Source organism: Macrobrachium rosenbergii, chromosome 16 (genome assembly GCF_040412425.1).
Source record: "Macrobrachium rosenbergii isolate ZJJX-2024 chromosome 16, ASM4041242v1, whole genome shotgun sequence".
NCBI classification, from domain to species: domain Eukaryota; kingdom Metazoa; phylum Arthropoda; class Malacostraca; order Decapoda; family Palaemonidae; genus Macrobrachium; species Macrobrachium rosenbergii.
Window position 1 is genome coordinate 56,940,251 of NC_089756.1, and position 22,452 is coordinate 56,962,702.

Sequence of the window (22,452 nt, forward strand, 5' to 3'; positions counted from 1 at the left end):
ATAATGTCAAGACCAAAGCTCTTCTAAGAGTTTTCTCTATCCTGCATTAGAGACTTTGATACCCTGGCTATAGGGATTTTTACATCCCATCTTAACCTTTAAGGAACCAGTGTAGGAACCTATTTTGCATCGTCAAGAATCCTTAGGTCCCTAGGTCTTATGTGCCATGGCTTTCTTTATTAATCCTTAATCCTGTAAGCACACCATGCATTGTCTCCAGAGGAGTGTCCCCTTTTGAAGGTGAACTGCACTATAGCAGAGCAATACATCGATTAGTTTTCATCAGTACCTCTCTCTAGGCTGTCAAGTCTTGACGGCACAGTGGAGGGTAACTTTGTGTTCACTTCTAACTACTGGAGGGCCATCTATATCCAGTAGGAAGACAGCTGCACATAGTACCTATAGTTGCGGCAGGGGAAATTTCTCCTAGTGTTCCCCTTATGTTACGAATAGGTAAAGGTTTTCACTATTGACCCTATCCTGGTAAATGAGGAACCTTATGTACTGGAGTTTGTACATGGTAACATCATACTTTGCTTTTGTTTTTATTGCAATCTTATGCTTATTTGTATTTAAATTTTTTCTCTTAGGTATGGACAAACAAAATTCATTAGAGTAAATAACGTTGGGCCTGTGTTGTAAAGCCATTGCTCCTTTTTAGAGAAAGCTACCCCGAGCTGATCAAGGGCCACCTTTTTTCGGGCAGAATTGGGGTTGTTGTTTTGGGTGTGAGGTGCCACAGCAACTCAGTTAGATTGGTGGTAACTCTTTAGGTATCATGTTTTTGTGGTTTTAGCTCCCATGAGCTCTGTAGGCCTGAGGCACAGAGGCCAGACTTGCCACTCTGTGCAGCAACCAGTGGCTATATTCAGGGTCCATGTTCTGCCTTGCAATAGTAGACCTCATCTGATGATCCTCCTCTGACAAGAACTTGCCATGGGATCATATGCATCAGTGGTGGAGTCAGCTAATGATAGAGGGTAAGTTTCACCTCAAAAATAATGAATTTTATAAAATCTATTTTTTAGGTACTTACCCTCTATCATTGAGATCCATCCCTCCTTCCCTCTCAAGAGATTAACCCTTAATGGACGGATCCCCTCAATAGAGGATCTACAACAGGTTTTGGGTGGTGGATGGATCCCTTCTCAGGAGGATTAATATTACACGCCATACAATTTGTATGTATCGAGTGGGAAAGAGTTTCCAATACTTCAGTGGCCCATAAATGAATTGTGGCAAACAAAGAATTCAGCTCAGCTTGATTGTGGGTCTCTTGGGAACTTCAGTACTGTTCTTGACTTGAGAGCGAATGTCTTGCCCCTCTCTCTCCCATGACATCTTTTTATTTATTTGCTCATAAATGTACCCAGGGATTCCTGTTGGTTTTGTTCTTATCTTTTATGATACAATGTCAGTTATAATTGTAATTTTGCAAAGAAATATTAGAAAAAACATGTATAAATACAAAAAAGTTACTGCATTTCCCAATCTCAGTAAATTTACGTAAATGTTTTACAACAAAAATGCTCAGAATTTGTTACTGATTTTATATCTTATCTGTTATGATATTGTGGGAGTTGTAATTATAATTTTACAAAATAAAATAAAATAAATTATTAGAAAAAACATGTATAACTTGGTAAAATTTACGAGTGTTTTGTAAAAGAGGCCCCACACAGGATTGTAAATAGTCACTTTCAACTTCCCATGGAAAGTAGGAAAATTTTTGTAGAATTTTCTTTCTTACACCATGTGCAGTTACATGTCTTCCTCTTTCCATTGATTTTTTTTTCTTAAATTGGCCAACCTTAAAGTTTGCCTGGTCTGGAGGTGTGCATGATATATAATTAGCCTGTTCCTTAAGGGTTAAGAGAAGAATGATAACCAAAACATTTGCTATCTTACCCCACTCTCCAAAGGGTGGGGGTAACTATCAGAGCATTCGTTGAAGGTTATTTCAATTTTAACACTTGTCAAACCTTCACCAAGTAGCCACAGGTAAAGCTAATTATAGAGGGCAAGTACCTAAAAAATTGATTTTATCATAAAAATCATTATTTTCATTTAAAATTTATAATATCAGTGCTTACCAACTATAAAGTAATGTCTCTCCTAGCCTCCCAACTTTGTGGGTTTTCTTAAATTTTTTCTAAATATAAGGTAAACACACTGGGTCTCACCTCATGGGGGTTAATTGAACTAGAGAGCAATTGCCATACATGATTTCAGCTAATTTTCATCTTTATTTTTCACGTTTGCCAAACGTGCAGGTGTGAGTTTTAGTAGTTTTCTTAATATTTGGTAAGTATTGAAATAATTTTATGAAATTATATTTTTGTCATTTTTTATAATGTTAGAGAAAACTATTACTGTCCTGAGATCACTTGGTGGACATTCAAAATTGAAGGGATGACTTGATATAATTGATGTGGATGGTTTTAGAATGTTAAATACAGTTCAGTTAATAAAGTGCATGAAGATGAAAATTTCCATAGTAAACCGGTGCTACTGGCTTTTATTGACCAAGTGATTATTGTTTATCTTATTGTACATTAAATGATTGCCAACTTCATTATTTTTTTTTTTATACAGGTGCAAAGTGTTGTAACTGACATGGGAAGCACGTTGAGCAATTTGTTCAGATCTGATAAACTGTCTGCAGGTGATAAGGAAGAAGAAAGGAAATCCGTGGCCAAGGAAGAACAATTATCTGGTGCAGATGACAAGGAAGAACAAGAAAGGAAGTCCTTAGCTAAGGAAGAGCTTGTTGACACTTCATTCAGCCTTACTACAGATCAGTCAGGTAAAATGAGTTTAGTATAGGACATCCAATACAGTAACATTTTTCCCTTTCCTAATCACACTTATTTTAGTCTTAATGGCTCAGAGTATTTAGCTTATCTGGACTTGTTTGAGGATTACCTTGGTGCCATGTATCAAATATAACAGAGGGTGTCACAAGAGATGCACAGGGTTGCACAATTGTTCTTAGAGTATCCTGGTATCCTTCAGCTTGAACTGGGAAATGGTGGTTGAACTTTGTAACAAGGTTGTTAACATTGGCTAAGGGGGGAAGTACCCCTCAATCGCCTACTGTCAACAAGCTTTTTGTCTAGGCATCCTGATAATTGGACATCTTGCTGGTGTTGAATGTTGGAAATATTTGTTTCATCCAAGTGATTACATAGCTATAGTTTCTGACTCGCGCGGCAGCCTTTTAAAAAATCGTGATAGCACTTCAATAGTTTAGTGTAGGCGACAAGCCCCACCCACTAACGGGAGTACTAAAACGACTTAGCAGAAAACCTCATTCTGTTTCTGTTGGCCATCGAGTAAACATTGGGGGCTTGCAGCAGCTTTGTTCATTGGCTTTCGGTTGAATAACTGGATTTCGGGAAAGTATTATCGTTTATTTTGAGTAGCCTTCAAGCTTTGATAGCTTTCAGGACAGTTTTTTAGTTTTTGTTGTTATTCTGTCTGATTCAAGTTCATCTAGTTTTTGCTGCTGTCGCGAGGGTTGCAAAAACAGATTGATCAAATCTTCATATGACTCACATATAATTTGCAATAAGTGTAGGGGGGCAGTAATGTAGTAAGGAGAGAACTTGTGCTGAATGTAATGATTGTCTGAGCGCATGGTGCCAGCTCCCAAGCGCCCAGTACCTGCTCTGAAGTGGTCGACCCCAGTTGAGCTTAAGTGGAAGGTACTTAAATCTCACCTAGACAAGGTAGTGATAGGAAGAAGAATGTGGCTTCTAGCACCAAGGAAAGTACTTATCTTAGCCTAAAATCTGTACCTAAGCTTATGTTAGAGGATAACCCTGCTTCTCCTCCCCCCCCCCCATCCCACCTTTTCTCCTGCTACTAGCCCTCTTACTTTTAATCCACCTACTCCCACGCCTGGCACCCTTGCTTCTGACTCTTGAGTCTAGGTTTAACAAAACCTAGTAGTGATACAGTGAAGTGGAGGAGGTGGCTACTCGTCTCGTCAGTTCTCCTAGACAAAGGTCACTGTCCTGCTCCCCTGAACTTGGGAGAGGACATACCAGAAGTCCAGTGGAGGCCGATGGGGTTGGCTCACAGGTAGTTGCCCTCTCAGTCAAACCTGTTGTGCATTCCCAGGTATCGGCAGACAGCCACTGGAAAGGCGTCTTGACAGGAGAGTGTTATGCAAGTGGAGGTGGTGCTTCTCGTCCTGCCGGTTCTCTTAGAGGAAGGTCTCTGTCTTGCTCCCCAGAACCAAGGGAGGCTGGTGGGGTTTGCCCACAGGTAGCTGCCACCTTAGTCAAACCTGTTGCACGCATATCCCAGTTTCAGCAGACAGCCACTGGAAAAGCATCTTGGATGTGCACCAGTTGTCGTCCGATTCTCAAGATTCCAGCCTGGACTGGAAGCGCATATCGAATATAGCCTAGCCTACACTGGGGTATTCAGTACCATCTACAGTCATACCTTGAACTTACACAAGGTTAGGTTCCAGAACCGCTCGCGCAAGGCGAATTTCCATGTAAGTTTGGCATGGTCTCTAAAAATGCTAACAAATGCTTATTTCTAAAATTTAAACACTAAATATGACCCTAATCATGCTCCCAGAGAATTAAACTAACTTTTAAATGAAATTAAAGTTACTGTAATTTCATTTGAAAGTTAGCTTAATACATTACCCTCAAAAAAAGAAGTAAATGGTTGATGTAAAAATATAGGAGTGTGAAGATTACTTTACTATTTCTCTCTCTTCCCATTCCACCGATCTATTTTTAGAAGTCTTCTCAACCTTGTTTTTAAAATCTTCTTTATTCTATGTCTTTTTCTCTTTGTTCTGACATGCTCTATGTTTTAGAATGGCACATTTACAGTTTGTAAACAGTACAGGTAAAATTAGATAAATTTAAAATTATCTACTGTACAGATAAAGACATACAGAGAAACAGTAATACTTGGGTTGCACTAACTACGAACGAGAGAGAGAGAGAAAGATAGTTGTCCTTACTTGAGAGTGAAATTTTTTATGAATTATTACAGACACAGAGTGAGAATTATGTAAGAAACCTTTGACCAGCTAATCAGCAACACTCCCCCTTCTTGTCATGTTAAATTGACATGTCTGACAGCTTTGCCTTTGAGCTTCTTTGACGAGTTACAAAAAATGAAGGGAAGGATATTTGTATGTTTAACCTCTTCCCGCTCAACCCCATGTATTCTCGGGTTTAAGATAACCGTCATATTTCAGTAAGCCCGAGTATACTCGAAATTCTGTTATCTCTTTCCTAGCAACTCCCAGTAAACTCGGCTGTTGTTTATATTAGTCTCCCACTATAGAAAGCTGTTTTCTATGCATATAAGTGCCTTTTTTTTTTAGAAAATTGTAGCTACCTTGGCACCAGTTGGCCATTGGAGACGCGTCCTTTCATCAGGCAGGATTTCCATTGTTTTTCCGGGATTTTCTTTTATTATTATTGATATAACTATCATGAGTAGTGAGAGTGACAGTGATACAGAGTATTATGATGGAATGGACGATTCAGGGAGCGAAAGTGATGGTGATATGACGTCAGAATACTCTGATACTTCAGATGAAGATGATGACGATAATGTTCCTGATAACCAAGGCTGGCAAAGAATAACAATTTCGGATGATAAACCACCCTCTCCTCCACAGCCTGCATTTCCCTTTATTGGTGATAATATAATTCATCATGTATATAATACTGAAGATGATGAAGAAAATACATATATTCAGTATTTTGAGTAATTTCTTGATGACAATATCTTAGACATTATTGTCACAGAGACGAACAGGAATGCTGAACAAAAGTTGAGTGGAAAATCAGAAACAGAGAAAAGAAATGGCACCCAACATATCGGGAAGAAATGAGGATTTTCCTTAGTGTTATTATGCTACAGGGGATTGTAAAGAAACCTGAAGAAAGCCAATACTGGTCTAAGATGCCTTTGTTACATACACCAATTTTTGCTAAAATTATGCCATATCGCAGATTTTGCAAAATAAAACAGTATTTGCATTTGTCAAATAATGAGGATTTTGACCCTGCCACTCATCCTTGCCCAAAGCTCAACAAAATCTGGAAGTTTTATAATAGCATTGTCAGCAAATTCAAAAAGTATGTACACGCCTAAACAAAATGTAGCTATAGACGAAAGTCTTTTACTTTATAAAGGACGTCTTGGTTGGGTACAATATTTGCCACTAAAAAGAGCTAGATTTGGGATAAAATATTTCATGTTGTGTGAATCAGAATCAGGATATGTTTGGAATTTTGTCATTTATACAGGTCAAGGAACAATGTTTGATAATGATTATGAAGACCTTCCAGTGTCTTCAAAAATTGTTATGACGCTGATGAAGCCATTACTGAAAAAAGTCTATTGCCTTACAATGGATAATTATTATAACTCTCCCCAATTAGCAGATTTACTGACAGAAAATGAAACAGATGTATATGGCACTGTCCGTGTTAGTAGAAAGGAAATGCCCTCTGGATTGAAACAAGAAAACTGCAGAAAGGCGGTATGGTGGCTTACAAAAGAAGAAAAGTAACTGCAATAAAATGGAAGGATAAGAAAGATGTTGTATTACTTTCCACAGTCCATAACACAGAAATGGTAGAAACAGAAAAAAAGAGGAAAATTGGTGAAGAAGCCTAAACTAGTTATGGATTACAATAACACAATGGGGGTTGACAAAGTAGATCAACGTCTCCAGGATTATCCTCTTACAAGAAAAAGGAGAAAGAGGTATTACAAGAAAATATTTTTTCATATTGTCGACTTCACATTGTGGAATTCCTATCTTTTGTATCTAAAATCAGGAGGAGAAGCAACAGCTCTAAAGTACCGTCTTCAAGTGATTGTGAGACAATAAAAAGTACCATACACCTATGATGTCATCAAAAGTAGGACAACCAAGTAGTGTACCTCACCCTCTTTGTCTTACAGAAAGGCACTTCCCAGATGTCGTGTCACCTACAGAAAAGAAAAGTAACCCCACAAGACAATGTGTAGTTTGTAGCAGAAAGCGAGATGCAAGTGGAAAAAGGCTAAGGAAGGAAAGCAGATACTGCTGTTTAGTGTGTGATGTAGCACTGTGTATAACTCCTTGCTTTAGGATATATCACACAAAGGATAACTTTTAGGAAAAGATGAAAGAATTTATTTTATTTTATGTTCTGTACAGGAGTAAATACATTTATTTTCAAAATATAAAGCTGAAATAGGTAATCTGGAAAGAAAAGTATTATTCATTATGATGAAGGTAAAACCTTTCATTTCAATTTGTCCTTTTCTATTACTTTTTCATAAAGGCAAGAATCTTTTTCTTCTTGTGATAATGAAACCTTTTACATTTTCTATTGAAAGTATCATATTTTTGGCATCATATTTTTTTCTTCTATGTTAGTCACCAGGCTTTACTTTTTCATATTGCATTTTTTCCTAAATGCAAGATTTTTTTTTTTTTTTGTAATAAAAATTTGCTCCTTTTATTTTCTTTTGAAGATCAGTTATGTTATAAAGTTTTACATTTATCATGTGTAATTATTTTGTTGTTATATTGAAGAATTATGAAAGAATAAAAATATAGAAGAAAATGCGATAAATATATTCTTTATTTGTTATTTTCCTTGTTTTTTTATAATTTCTGAGAAAACTCGGCCTTGAGAAGTTATGTAATAGTTGAAGACTATCCTGACAAAAAAATATTTTTTTTTTAAAAGAAATATTCGAGGTGATTTATAACTTTAGCATATACTTTAGAAATAAACAATAAAAAAATATGCTTCATAAAGACTGGAAGTTGGGATAAAAAATGTGAGAGGGAAGGGGTTAAAATGCATATCACATACGAATTTTGTAATTACAGTCATATCATTTTTATTATTTAATAATCCTATTAATCTTATTAATATTTGAAAATTGGTACTTATTATTAGGTAAAAAATTTATGTATCATACAAAAATAAACATATGTACCTGAAAAATTCTCTCATCTCAGTAAAAGAGAGAAATTGTTACTTTTATTTAATATTATTTAATTTACACATAAAAACTTGAAAACTTGTAAATTACATAAAAAATTAAACAAACACTTTTGCAGGGTTTCTCAATATTTGCAAATGTTCGCATGCTTGTGAAAAACTCATTTATGACAATTGGTTAGGTTCCAATGAAAAGTTCGCGTCTGTGAATTCGTGCAACTCGAATCACTCAAGTTCAGAGTATTACTGTATACATATATGGTAGCCTAGGCTTAGCCTACACTATACAGTATGTTCTATATGTATGTGGTATAGGCAGTCCCCGGTTAATGACGATCCGGTTTTATGGGGCTTGTCTAGCGACGAAAATCGGCAATTTTCGGCGCCGTAAATTGCAAATTTCTGCTTATTGGCGCCAATAAGCCCAAAAATCGCAGAAAAGGCACCGGAAATCGCTGATTTTAGGTTAGTGGCAATTTTCGGTTATTATCACACCCCAGAACGGAACCCCCGCCGGTAACCGACGACTGCCTGTAAAGTAATTATTTATATCAGCTAATTTTGGAGGTTCATGCAGGTTGACTTATGATTATTCAGTACAAAGAGAAATTGAATAAGAAACAAGAATTAGCTTAGTCTACAGTATGGTATATCGTGTACATATATGGAAGCCTAGCCTAAATTATGCAGTAAACCCCCCATATTCGCGGTCTCACGATTCGCAGACTCATCTATTCGCGGATTTCTCTATGGAACATATATATGCATTATTTGCTGAAGATTCGCTCATTCACAGTATTTTTCACCGAGAAATATTCACTAATTACTGTATTTTCATCTCATTTTCATGACTAAATGCACTTTTTGTGATAAAACTAATAAAACACTCGGGTAATGCTCAAGTTAACGATAATTCACCTTATGATAATTCGATTTGGCAATGGGGTAAGCAATTAGTACTGATACGACAGTATTTATAAAATATTTTTAAATTTTGCGCAGGCACAGGCAGCATCATAATCAAGCAGTGGGAAAGACCAAATTACAATAGACAACTTTTCCTCCATCTCTTCATCCCATCTTCTAGTTAAAAAAGTAAAAGAGAATGATAAAAGTATTGTTAGTAACGCTATACTCTTGCATAGATGTGTACAGCCATAAATAACCGACCGAGAAACTATTGTTTTGCTTATGACAGAATCTGATAACAACAGCCGTTTACCTGGTATTACAACCATGGTACGGTAATACACAATTACCGTAGGTTATAGCACAAATGACGTTAAGTAGAATAGGACCGATATATTTTTTTTACATTGTACCCTATTCGGTATGGATAAAAGATCGCCAAGGAAATATACTGCTAAATTTGAGCTGCAAGTTGTAGCTAAAGCTGAGAAAACAATGTTCAAGCTGCTAATGACTATACTGTAAATTGTCGTGCATCGGCAACATGGATGAAACTCGACCATAATTAAAATTGGAGAGAAAGTATTTTAATCAAAACTACTGGGCATGAAAGAACACCATTACTGCTATTTTTATGCTAATAAACGATAAATACGCAAAACTCGTATTATAATGAAATCAAGTGAAAATAGCAAACGGAATCTTGAATTTTTTTACACGAAACAAACACCCCAAAATGGCCATCGTCATCTATTATCGAAAAAAATAGATAAATTAATTTCACAACGAGACGTATTTTACTTATATTTCGACTTAAAATCACTGTATAACAAAAAATAACCTTTCCCCATATAAATAAAATATCTAGAGATTCATTTACGCTAACTATAAACAAGAAAAGCGCTCTGAACTGAATTAAATACGGCAAAATAAACACCGCATAAACGATTTCCAAACCAAAACATTGATCGCTACTATCCCGCTTTATAATACAAAAGCAACATAAGAATAGATACAATATTATTGGATACAGTTAAGTAAGGCATAACATTTTGAAAGATCCATGGAAAAGATGCACATTTGTTATGTTGATGTTTGTATAACATGATATGTGAATAGAGTAAACCCCCCCGTATTCTCAGGGGATGCGTACTCCCCCAGCCAATAGCTAAAATCCACGAATACTTAAAACACTTAGAATTGCCTAGTTTGATAGTTTAAACACAAGAAAAACCCTCTAAAAATGCCTATACCTGAGTATTTTAATAGTTTTATCACAAAAAGTGCATTTGGTCATGAAAATAATATGAAAATACAGAAATTAGTGAATATTTCTCAGTGAAAAATACACGAATGGGTGAATTTTATCATGAATAATGGGAATACGTCGTTCCACAGAGAAAGTTCGAATCCTGAGAACATTTCTTGGGGGTTTACTGTATAGAGTACTGTATAATGTAGGCTGAGCTACCATATATGTATACAATATACCATAGTGTAGGCTGAGCTAATTCTTGTTTGTTTATCAATTTCTCTTTGTATTGAATTATCATAAGTCACTTTGCATGAACCTCCAGAATTAGCTGATATTAATAATTACTATACAGTATTAGACTATACTTTATAGTGTAGGCTAGGCTATGTTCGAGACACGTTTTGGTATTTCTTACGTTTTTTCCAACAAATGATGGTTTTTTGGAACCTAACCCCATTGTAAGTAGGATAATACCTGTATAAGCATTTTTAGTTGGTTTTGTGTGTTTGAACTACCAAAATAGGCAATTCTGATTGTTTTCAGAAGGGTTCTAAGTATTTGTGGGTTTTAGCTATTCGCGGGGGTGTGTGGTATGCATCCCCTGCAAATACGGGGGCTTTACTGTACTGTGCTTTACAGGCAGTCCCCGGTTTACGACAGGGGTTCTGTTTTTACGCTGCGTCATAAACCAAAAAATCGTCAAAAACCTAAGAAAATCTTAGTTTTAATGCTTTGGGTGTATTGAAAACGATGTAAACTACATTTTTACTGAGATTTTCATCACAAAAACCTCCAAATTTTGATTATTCTGACGTTTTGGAGACATATTTCTTCCGATGGATCGGCGTACGACGCGTCGTAAACCGGGAAATAATTTCTGATGAATATATTTGAAAAGCGTCGGAACGTCGTAAGCCAGACCCGTCGCAAACCAGGGACTGCCTGTATATCCACATATTAATACTGCTAGTGCTCGAGTTATGATAATTCGACTTACGATATGTCGAGTTTACGATGGGGTTAGCAATTAATACCAATACGAAAATATTTAGGAAATATTTTTAGATTTCATGCAGGCGCAGGCAACAGTGTACAATCAGGCAGTGAGAGACACCAGCTTACAATAGACCAACTTCTTTTCCTCCATCTCTTTATTCCATCTGCTAGTTAAAAAGGTAAAAGAGAATGATAAAAGTATTGTTAGTAGCGTTATACTCTTGCGTAAATGCGTACAGCCATAAACAACCGAATGGGAAACTGTTGTTTTGCTAATAATCGTGTTGGATAACAACTGTTTTGCTTGTACTTCAACCATCGTACGGTTAAACAATTATTGTAGTTATGTTACAAATGACGTTAAGTACTGTACAATAGGACTGATATTTTTTTACACTATACCCTTATTCGCTTTGGAAAAAAGATCGGCAAGGAAATATACTGCTATAGTAACTTTAAGCTTCAAGTTGTAGCTGAAGCTGAGAAAACAATGTTCAAGCTGCTAATGATTATAATTTATTGTGCATTGGCAACATGGATGAAACTCGGCCGTAAATAAAATTGGAGAGAATGTATTTTAATCAAAACTACTGGGCATGAAAGAATACAAATTACTGCTGTTTTCACGCTAATAAAAGATAAATACGTAAAGCTTGTATTATGATGAAATCAAGAGAAAATAGCAACAGAATCCTTTTTTTTTTTTTTTTTTTTTTTTTTTTTTTTTTTTTTCCCCACTCAAAAACATGCCCCCAAAACGGCCAACCGTGATTCCTGAAAACGTCATATATTAAAAATAAAAATAGCTAAATTAACCCTTTAATGCCAATGGCCTATTTAAAAAACTGTCAACCGTATACCGGCGGGGTTCAGTGAGTTAGCGAAGCGGAAAAAGTTTTTCAAAAAATCACAGCACGCTTAGTTTTTAAGATTAAGAGTTCTTTTTGGCTCATTTTTTTGTCATTGCCTGAAGTTTAGTATGCAACCTATCAGAAATGAAAAAAAATATCATTATCATATATAAATATTGGAATATATGACAGAAAAAAAACTTGTATATAATTGTATACAAATTCCCGTACTGTAACAAACGGTTAAAGCTAATGAGTTAATTTTTTTCTTTGTATTGTACACTAAAAATTCGATGATTTTGGTATATAACAAATTTTAAAACGATCAAAACAACACAGAGAAAATATTATCACAAAATGATGCATGATCCTCTACTTCCAAGTAATCAAGAGCAGTTCGTAAAAAATGTTTTTTCAAAAATTCACCATAAATCGAAATATTAAACTAGAGACTTCCCGTTTGTTGAAAAAATGAAGCTTAATTGATTGAATATTACTAGACTGTAAGTGTTTTAGTTTACAATTGATTTCTGAACCATTTCGGTCATGTTAAAATCTCTACAAATTCGAATTTTTCTATTATCGTGATTTATATGGAAATATTTCAAAACTGACTAAAGCTACAACCATAAGAAGGTTATTTTTTTGTAATGTACATGAAATTTGCTCATTTTATATCATAAAACTTTATGTAACGAATAATATAAAGCTTTTTATCAATTAAAAACGACGAAAGAATTTCTGAGATGTTCATGAAGTTACCAGCAAAGCAAAAAAAAGGAAAATGTTTTTAAAAAATTCACCATAAATCGAAATATTGTGCTAGAGACTTCCAATTTATTGAAAATGAAGTTAACAATTGAATATTACTAGAATGTAAGAGTCCCATGTCTTAAACACTTGAATTTTTATACCATTTCAATTCGAGTTAAAGTTGACAAATGCAAGAGGTTGAAATTTTGGCAGTTATCGTGATTGATTTAGTGAAAATATTTCAAAATTGATAAAAGCTACAACCATGAGCTATTTTCTGTTGTATTCTACATGATGCAGAACATTTTCATATATAAAAGTTTATGTAAATACTAATGTAAAATGATGCAAACATTACGACAACATGACAAAAAATTTCCAAGAATAAGGCCCTAGTTAAGCTGAAGGGAATGGATTTAAAGCAAAGCAATTTTTTTCAGAAATTCACCATAAATCGAAATATTGTCATCAGAGACTGCCAGTTTGTTGCAAAATGTAAAGGTACATGATTGAATATTACTAGAATGTAAGAGTTTTAGCTTATAATTGCGTTTTTGACCATTTGTATTCGAGTTAAATTGACAAAATGTTGAAATTTTGGCTTTTTATCATGATTTATATGAAAATATTTCAAAACTGATAAAACTACAACCATAATGTTATTTTCTGTTGTATTCTACATTTGAAATTGTACATTTCCATATATAAAACTTTATGTAACGACTCTTATAAATCATGCAAAATTCGACAAAATAAAGAATTTCTAGCTGCTGGATTTGAAAATTTTTTTTTCAAAATTCACCATAAATCGAAATATTGTGAATTCAGAGACTTCCAATTTTTGCAAAATGAAGGTAAATGATTGAATATTACTCTTGTGCATTGTTTATCATTTAAAATTAGGTGAACTGTATTTTTGACCATTTTAGTCAAAAAGTCAAAGTTGATGTGAAAGGTTGAAATTTTAATAGTTATCGTGATTTATAGTGGAAAATATTTTCAAACTGATAAAAGCTACAACCATGGATTGTATTTTTCTTATTGTACATGAAATTGCACACATTTTCATATATAAAACTTTAACTCTCTAATATAGAACATTTACTTTTTTTTTACGACAAAACACTTTAAAGAATTAATGAAATTTTTTTTGAGTTACCAGAGAGAAATAAGAAAAAAAAGTTTTTTTTTAAATTCACCATAAATCGAAAGGTTGTTAGAGACTTTCAATTTCTTTGCAAAATGAAGGTAACATGATTGAATATTACTAGAATGTAAGAGTTTTTTAGCTTACAGACGTTTTTCGACCATTAGGGGCGAGTCAAACAAGGCAAAATTTTTTGACCCCAGGGGGCTAGCATCTAAACCTCAAAGCAGCCCAACAGACAATTTTAGTCCTGTTTAGTACCAATAGGCGTTCATGGGTTAATTTTTTTCGAACCAGTAATTCACCATTTTTAAATCGAAATATTGTGCTAGAGACTTTCAGTTTGTTGTAAAATGAAGGTACATGATTGAATATTACTAGAATGTAAGAGTTTTAGCTTTTAATTGCGTTTTTACCATTTGGTCGAGTTAAAGTTGACCGAAGGTTGAAACCAGAACAGTTATCAATGATTTTTTATGAAAATGTATTTCGTAAAACTGAAAAAAGCTACAACCATGAGTTATTTTCTGTTGTATTCTACATGAAATTGCACTGTCATTTCCATATATAAAACTTTTTGTAATGACTAATATAAAACGGTGCAAAATTACGACAATGTGACGAAAGAATTTCAAAATCATCTTACAGCACAGTAAAATATTTTCAAAAATTCACCATAAATCGAAATATTGTGCTAGAGACTTCAGTCCCAAAAAACCATTGTTTGTTGCAAAATGAAGGTAAATTATTGAATATTACTAGAAGGTAAGAGTTTTAGCTTACACATATATAGTATTTTGACCATTACTGTATTATTATCAGTTCAAAATTCTGAAGGTTGAAATTTTTATGATTATTGTGATTTATATGAAAATATTTCCAAACTGATAAAAGTTACAACCATGGGTTGTATTTTGTTGTATTTTACATGAAATTGCACACATTTTCATATATAAAACTTTATGTAACGGCTAATATAAAACAGTGCAAAAATTACGACAAAAATGATGAAAGAATTTCTTAAATTTTTGCAGAGTTTCACTGTATCCAATAATGTTGAAAAAAGTTTTTTCAAAAATTCACCATAAATCGAAATATTGTGATAGAGACTTCCAATTTGTTGCAAAATGAAGGTAAATGATTGAATATTACTAGAATGTAAGAGTTTTAGCTTACAATTGCATTTTTCAACCATTTGTAAAACAATCAAATTGACCGTTCAGTTTGAAATTTTTAATTTCATCATAATATGGTACATCCACTTTTTGGCACCCAACAGACAATTTTAGTTCTTTGATCGCCCAGTCAGCGTTTTGGTTAAAATGCTTTTCTCTCCTATTTTATTTACAGTAGAGTTTCACCCATGTTGCCGATGCACAACAATTTATAGTCATTAGCAGCGTGAATGTTGTTTTCTCAGCTTCAGCTATAACTTGCAGCTTAAATTTAGCAGTACTGTATATTTCCTTGCCGGTCTTTTATTCATAGCTAATCGAGGTATAATGTAAAAATATATCCGTCCTCTTCTACTCAATGTCATTTGTAACATAACTATGGTAATTGTTTACTACCGTACGATGGTTGAAATACAAGCAAAACAGCTGTTGTTATCCAATTTGGTTATTAATAAAACAGCAGTGTCTCGTCTGGTTGTTTATGGCTGTATGCATTTATGCAAGAGTATAATGTTACTAACAATACTTTTATCATTCTCTTTTACTTTTTTAACTATTAGATGGGATAAAGAGATGAAGGAAAAGAAGTTGGTCTATTGTAATTTGGTCTCTCGCGCTGCCTGATTGTAGTACACTGCTGTCAGCGTCCGCGCAAAATTTAAAAATATTTTCTAAATATTGTTGTATTGTTATTAATTGCTAAACCCCAACACAAAATCAAATTATTATAACTCAAGCAGTACCTGTATTTCTTTTCTGAGCGTCCTGCTGTTGGGCACAAGTATTTGGCCCTCAAGCACCCAGCGATCCCTCTCAGGCACCCATCTCCTCACAAGCGCCTTCCACCAGTTTCCTAGCACCAGCTCCTGAGTGCTCGGTACCAGTTGCCGAGCACCCAGTGCCAACTCTTCAGTGCCAGTCTCCTGCTCGAAGAGCCAAGCGCCTGTTTCCAACCATGGGTCTCCTACCCTATGCAGCTCTCCTTTAATATTTGCTGGCTAGCTTTCCTACCCTTTTTTGGCTCTAGCTAGCCCCAGTCTTGCCTGCCTCAACCTTTCTGATGAGGAGCCATCCAGATGACAGACCTAGGCTCCCCACAATGGCGCTTTCCTCATCTTCTTGGAAAGCACTCAAGGAGATTGAAGATTGGTTTTCTGCTAAGAGGGAGCAGGGTAAGGCTTTCTTTGCCTTTCCTCCCTCTTGCTTAATCTGTAGGAGGTATCTTTCTTATGCCACCGGGGAAGTTCCTTCTTCCCGACGCTCAGCATTTTCTTTGGCAAAAATTGTTTTTGTCAGCAGAACTTGGCCACCTTGTCAAAGACCTCTTTGAGATGTTTGAAGTTTGAAGTTTCTTGACTGGATGGTGGAAGCTCTAGCCAAGATGGTTCTTTTGAACTTTCTGTTCTATTCTCTCTGGGAGTTTTGCAGAAGAGAGATTTATGGTGCTCCCTTTCTACTAAAGGAGTCACTCAAGCCCAGAAGTTGGACCTCCAATAGAAGTCGACTTAGGATCATCTGGCACATTCTTCCAAATGCCCCAAGGGTTCGTATGCGTTTGTTCCTAAGATGGTGTCTCCTCTTCAGTAACAACCCTTTCGTGGGATTAAGCCCAAGTCCTAGAAAGGGTTAAGCCCAAGTCCAGTCTAGGACCCACTCCAACGTCCACTTCTCAGCCAGAACTATCAAGGGGAGCTCAAGTCCTTGCCCAAGAAATGAGGAAGAAATCCTCCTTGCACAAGTGAGAGCCAGTCTTCTCGAGTTTTGTGAGAAGTGGAGAATCATAGGGACAGAACAGTGTTTTGTCAAGGTTCTGAGGGAGGGCTACTCCATTCTGTTAATGAGGAGCCCCCCCTTTAGTCCCTTCTCCCATCATTTTGAGAGCCTACTCAAGAGGCTTAGAAAAACATTAAACCCTTTTGGAGGAGGTCTCCTCTCTCCTTTGAAAGAGAGCTGTAGAAGAAGTTGAGGACATCAACTCAGAGGGCTTCTACTACCATGTGTTTGTGGTACCCAAATCATCGGGGTTTGGAGACCAGTCCTCAATGTAAGCACCCTCAGTCTCTTCGTCCAGAAGACGAAGTTCAAGATGGAGATGAATAAGTCAGTCCTTTCATCCATTCACCAGGGCAATTGGATGATAACCTTGGATATGCAGGACGCATACTTTGACTTCCCCATCCATCCAGACTCCAGGAAGTATCCAAGGTTTGTTTTCCAGGACACTCTCTCAGGCGCCCACGTCAGTGTCTAAAAGCCGGTCTCCTCTCGGAGTGCCAGGTGCCAACTAAATCTTCCAGTTTCGGGCTCTTTGCCTCGGCCTCTCTACGGCACCTCAAGTGTCCACGAGTCCTCACTCCTCCAGCAGATGGCTTCATTTAATAGGCATAGACGTCATTCTATATCTGGATGACTTGCCTCTTCAATCCCCTTTGAAGGAAAAGAGCACGAAGGACTTGAACATCTCCTTTCTCAGGAACTGGGAATTATCATCTACCTTCAGAAGTCCCAGTTGGCCCTGTCACAAGAGTGCCTCTATTTGGGGATGAGTCTCAACTCTCCCCCCTCGATTTGGGACCACCTTGACGTGGTGAGGGGCTCTTGAGCCCCAAGAATCTGTTCCCAGGTTTGAGTCCAAGAGTCCCATATACCATTCTTTATTTCTTTGAATTAATTTTTGCAGAATTTTCCACTTTTGCTAAAATTTACTGGACCTGATAAAAAGGAAAAGATATAACTGGGATTGGGTTTATATCTGAATCTAAATAGTGGGAACTGTGGTAGGACCATCAACTGCCCAATAAATGTTCCGACCTGAGAGACATCAGGCGGAACTATTCTTTAGGGCTGGATCACGGATTCCAGGGGGTGTCTGGTTCTAGGGACAGGACTCTCTGCATTCTATCCGGTTTGCCCATGATGTGATTAGGGTGGGGACGATTGTATTCTTGTAATACTCTCAGTCCTAGCAAGCGGGTTTGGCTTACACTTGGGCCACTCTAATCATGTGCCATCCCCCTGTGGGGTAGGGTAGGGAGCAGACATTTGGGAATCGGTCCTCACTTGTGCCATGGGTGAAAGAATAAACTCCATGAAAGGCTGATGATATCTTTTTAAGGTTTTCAGGTTTAATTTTTTTTCCCTCCCCTCAATCTTTATGACAAGTCATTATAAGGATTTGAGTACCCCTGGACCCTTTGATGGTAATGACTCGGCACAGTTGACAGCCGCTGGAACCTCCTATGACAACCCTTCTTTAGAAAAATCAAAACAAAATCAAAATGTAATTACACTGGAACCTTATACTCCAATACAAAATAAACCCAAAAGAAGTAAATATCATCTTGACCCAGCCTTGACTCACTTCGACTCCCTCTTTGGAAGTGGAAGTTGGTCAAGGTTTCTAACGTTAGAAGCAGAATGGAAAATTTCAGCCCTAAAGTGGAAAACTACCTATTAAACAAACATTCAACGACAGAAATGTCGTTTAGACAGATAAGAGAAAATACTTGACTTATAGAAGCCACAACAGAGTCAGTCTGAGGACTATGTCTATAACAACAATAGATAATATAACAGTAAGAATTAAAAAACATGACACTATGAACAGCATCCAGAGTACCATTATGCTCCCTGAGAACAGTGACGAACCAATCAAAAAGAATATACTCTTGGACTCTCTTAAAAAAAGATATCCCAGAGTCCAAGATTGTTAGGTTTATAATATACCAAGTAAGCGGAAAAAAAAATATTAAAAATCATGAAAATAAAATTTAAGGGTCAAGATCTACCCCAAAAAATAAGTTTTAGGTCAAAACAGAGAAATAAGGCCTTATGTCCCACAGCCACTACAGTGTCAAAACTGTAGTAAATATGGGCATGCAAAAAAATATTGTTGAAACGAACCTGTATGTGGGTATTGTGGATATGAAGAACATGCCCCACAGTGGAATTGCAGTGAACCAAAATGTATAAACTGTGGGCAGAATCATTATGTAAGATCCAAAGAATGCATTGAAAATGCTACAAGAAAGAACAGGAATATCTATTAGAGAGGCTAAATTAGAATTGAAAGTGAGAGGAATTCAAGATCCTGCTAAGAAGCTTACATATGCCTTGATAACAAGAATAATGAATCAAAGATACATACAGATCAAAGTAATAAACTGCAGCCAAATAAACCTCAAGAAGAAAATAATGCTTTACAGAGAAAACTAAAATGGTAAAGAATCAAGAAACAGGCACAAAGGATATGGGTAACATTTTATCCAACTCTTTTGAAATGTTAATGCAGATAGCACAAGATGATGATACTGCTACAAAAGAAACGGAGGAAAGTCGTGATGGAGTGGAAATTAAAGATGAAAAAAGGCCTTTTTGGAGAGAACACCACCCAAAACAAAAAACCAACTATAATTAGAGCAACATCTGTTAAACCAAAGATAAAGGATATAAAGAAAGAATAAAATCAAACTAAAAATATACCTTTATCTCCTAAAATAATAGTAAAACCTATGGATACAGATATCCAAAACACTGAAGTTAAAGATGACAATGATGATGTCAAGGGAGAAGAGGCTACTCCATCACCAGTAGTTGGTACAAAAGCAAATGAAACAAGAAATGTACATGTAAACACATGTGGATGTAATGATTGTTTTGTAGAATTGTGCAGTAATAACAAAAACTTAACAAGAGATGGATTAACGAACATATAAGAAATTTTATGAAATATGGAAAAAAAAGAAACCACGGATTTGAGTAACCACGAAAAAGGGTGCATGTGCATTGAGCACTTAGTATTTTATAAAGAAAAACAAATAAATGTTGTGAGTAAATTATTAGAAAAAATCCAAATTGATAATACAAAAAAAAAGAGAGTAAAACTCGACCACTATAAAAAATATATTTTCAATAGTCATATTGTACAATGGAATGTGAATGGTCTACAGACCAGATTACACCTAGGAGAAGTACAACGGTTATTAAAAGAATATGAACCAGTGATATTATGTTTACAACACGTCAGCAAAACAATATCAACAATAGGTAAATATACCTTAGCATCAACAAACATCTAGAGAGGAAGAAGGAAATTTAGGTACTGCTATACAGTATATGTACACTCGGCAAGAAAATTGAAGATACAGTTTTCTTTAGATTTCGTTCATCGAATTTTTATTTTTTTCTTACAGAAAACACATAATCTCGGTAAATTTACTCTAGAGTATGAAAATACAATGCAAATTATATCATATATGTTAAATCTGCAAAACAAAAACGTTCAGATACTTAAAAACACCAAGCATGTCCAAGTAATCAAAATTTCTCAGATGACTTCGTTCATAGAGATCTAAAAGATAGTGTGTGAATATCTCGGTGTAGTACTCTTTATCAGAACGGCAATATTTACTCGTTTTCCGTTATGGACAGGCTTATTATTGCATCATCATACGAGGTAGTGATAATTTCTTTAATTTTCACACATTCATATTTGTATTTCACGGTGTTAAAAGTCAGCTGGAATTAATGGCAGTAAATGTTGCAACAGCTACAGTGTAAGTTGACCAAATCTATTTAAATCTGCAAGAGCGTTCTCTATGATGTGTGGAGCGATTAGCGGGAAAACACAAGTAACTGGATGTTTCTTGACGTTGTCCGTTCTCTCCGCCATCTTTCTCTCTCTCTCATCTCTCTCTCTCTCTCTCTCTCTCTCTCCATCGCTAAAACATACTATACAAATATAGTATCGCTCAATCTCTAAAAAAAAATAATAATGAAATGAGTAGCTCTACATATAGGCCTAGGCTTACACAACAGCAACTCTCTCTCTCTCTCTCTCTCTCTCTCTCTCTCTCTCTCTCTCTCTCTCTCTCTCTCTCTCTCTCTCTCTCTCGCTAAAACATACTATACAAATATAGTATCGCTCAATCTCTAAAAAAAAAAAAAAAAATAATGAAATGAGTAGCTCTACATATAGGCCTAGGCTTACACAACAGCAACTCTCTCTCTCTCTCTCTCTCTCTCTCTCTCTCTCTCTCTCTCTCTCATCGTAACATTGCATTCGTTCCTTTATTGTTCCCACGTTGCTCAAATTTAACTCTTGATTTCACTATGGAAGATCGTTTCCGATTATGCAAGCATTCCGTTCATTGTGGTGTCATAAATTCATTTGTATAAGGTTAATTGGTAGGTTACGTCGAAAAATGTTTATTTTGCTCAGAACTGTCGCTGCAAATTACAACTTGAACGAATACTGTAAAGCTTACTACTGCATTTAAGTATCAATGATGTCAGAATCGTAGAATATGATTGAAAGTTATAGGAGGTCAAGCAAAAAACCAACACACTAAGACAGAAGCTCCTCCCCTTTCTAAAGTTGCCAGATGTCGCATTATTGAGCAATATACTGTATGTCCGAAGATTTAAAAAACTGTATCTTCACTTTCCTTGCCGAGTGTACATAACAGAGTATGTTATGACAAAGTACTGTACCTGTAAACTTTACTGATCTGCAAACATCGAGTAGTAGAATACAAGTAAAAAAACTAAAATTATTTATTTCACAATTTATACAATCAACCAAATAAACATGACTGACAAACTCAAAGAATTACTTAATATTGCCAAGGAACCTACATTAACCCTTAAACGCCGACTGGACGTATCATACGTCGACTAAAATTGTCTGTTGGGTGCCAAGTGGACGCATCGCACGTCGACTACAAAAAATTTCAACCTTCGGTCAACTTTGACTCGACCGAAATGGTCGAAAAAATGCAATTGTAAGCTAAAACTCTTACATTCTAGTAATATTCAATCATTTACCTTCATTTTGCAACAAATTAGAAGTCTCTAGCACAATATTTCGATTTATGGTGAATTTTTGAAAAAAACTTTTCCTTACGCCATGCTTGGTAACTTGGCCGTAAAAATTTTAGAAATTCTTTCTTCATTTTGTCGTAAGTTTTGCACTGTTTTATATTAGCCGTTACATAAAGTTTTATATATGAAAATGTGTGCAATTTCATGTAAAATACAGCAACATACAACCCATGGTTTTAGCTTTTATCAGTTTGAAAATATTTTCATATAAACCACGATAACTGCCAAAATTTCAACCTTTGGTCAACTTTGACTCGACCGAAAATGGTAAAAAACGCAATTGTAAGCTAAAACTCTTACATTCTAGTAATATTCAGTCATTTACCTTCATTTTGCAACAAATTGGAAGTCTCTAGCACAATATTTCGATTTATGGTGAATTTTTGAAAAAACATTTTCCTTATGTCCCGCCAGAAATTCTTTTTCATCACGTTGTCGTAATGTTTGCACCATTTTATATTAGCCGTTACATAAAGTTTTATATTTG

The 22,452-nt window shown here is 35.6% G+C and overlaps 1 protein-coding gene across 3 annotated transcripts in view; it reads left to right on the top strand.

The window, feature by feature from the left end:
- LOC136847456 (histone-lysine N-methyltransferase SUV39H1-like) overlaps nt 1-22,452 on the top strand; it is a 933,410-nt gene that overhangs the window by 714,026 nt on the left and 196,932 nt on the right. For all 3 annotated transcript variants that reach the window (XM_067119163.1, XM_067119164.1, XM_067119165.1), the window contains one exon: nt 2,596-2,806. In XM_067119163.1, the coding sequence (XP_066975264.1) occupies nt 2,596-2,806 (211 nt within the window). The remainder of the gene's footprint in view (nt 1-2,595; nt 2,807-22,452) is intronic.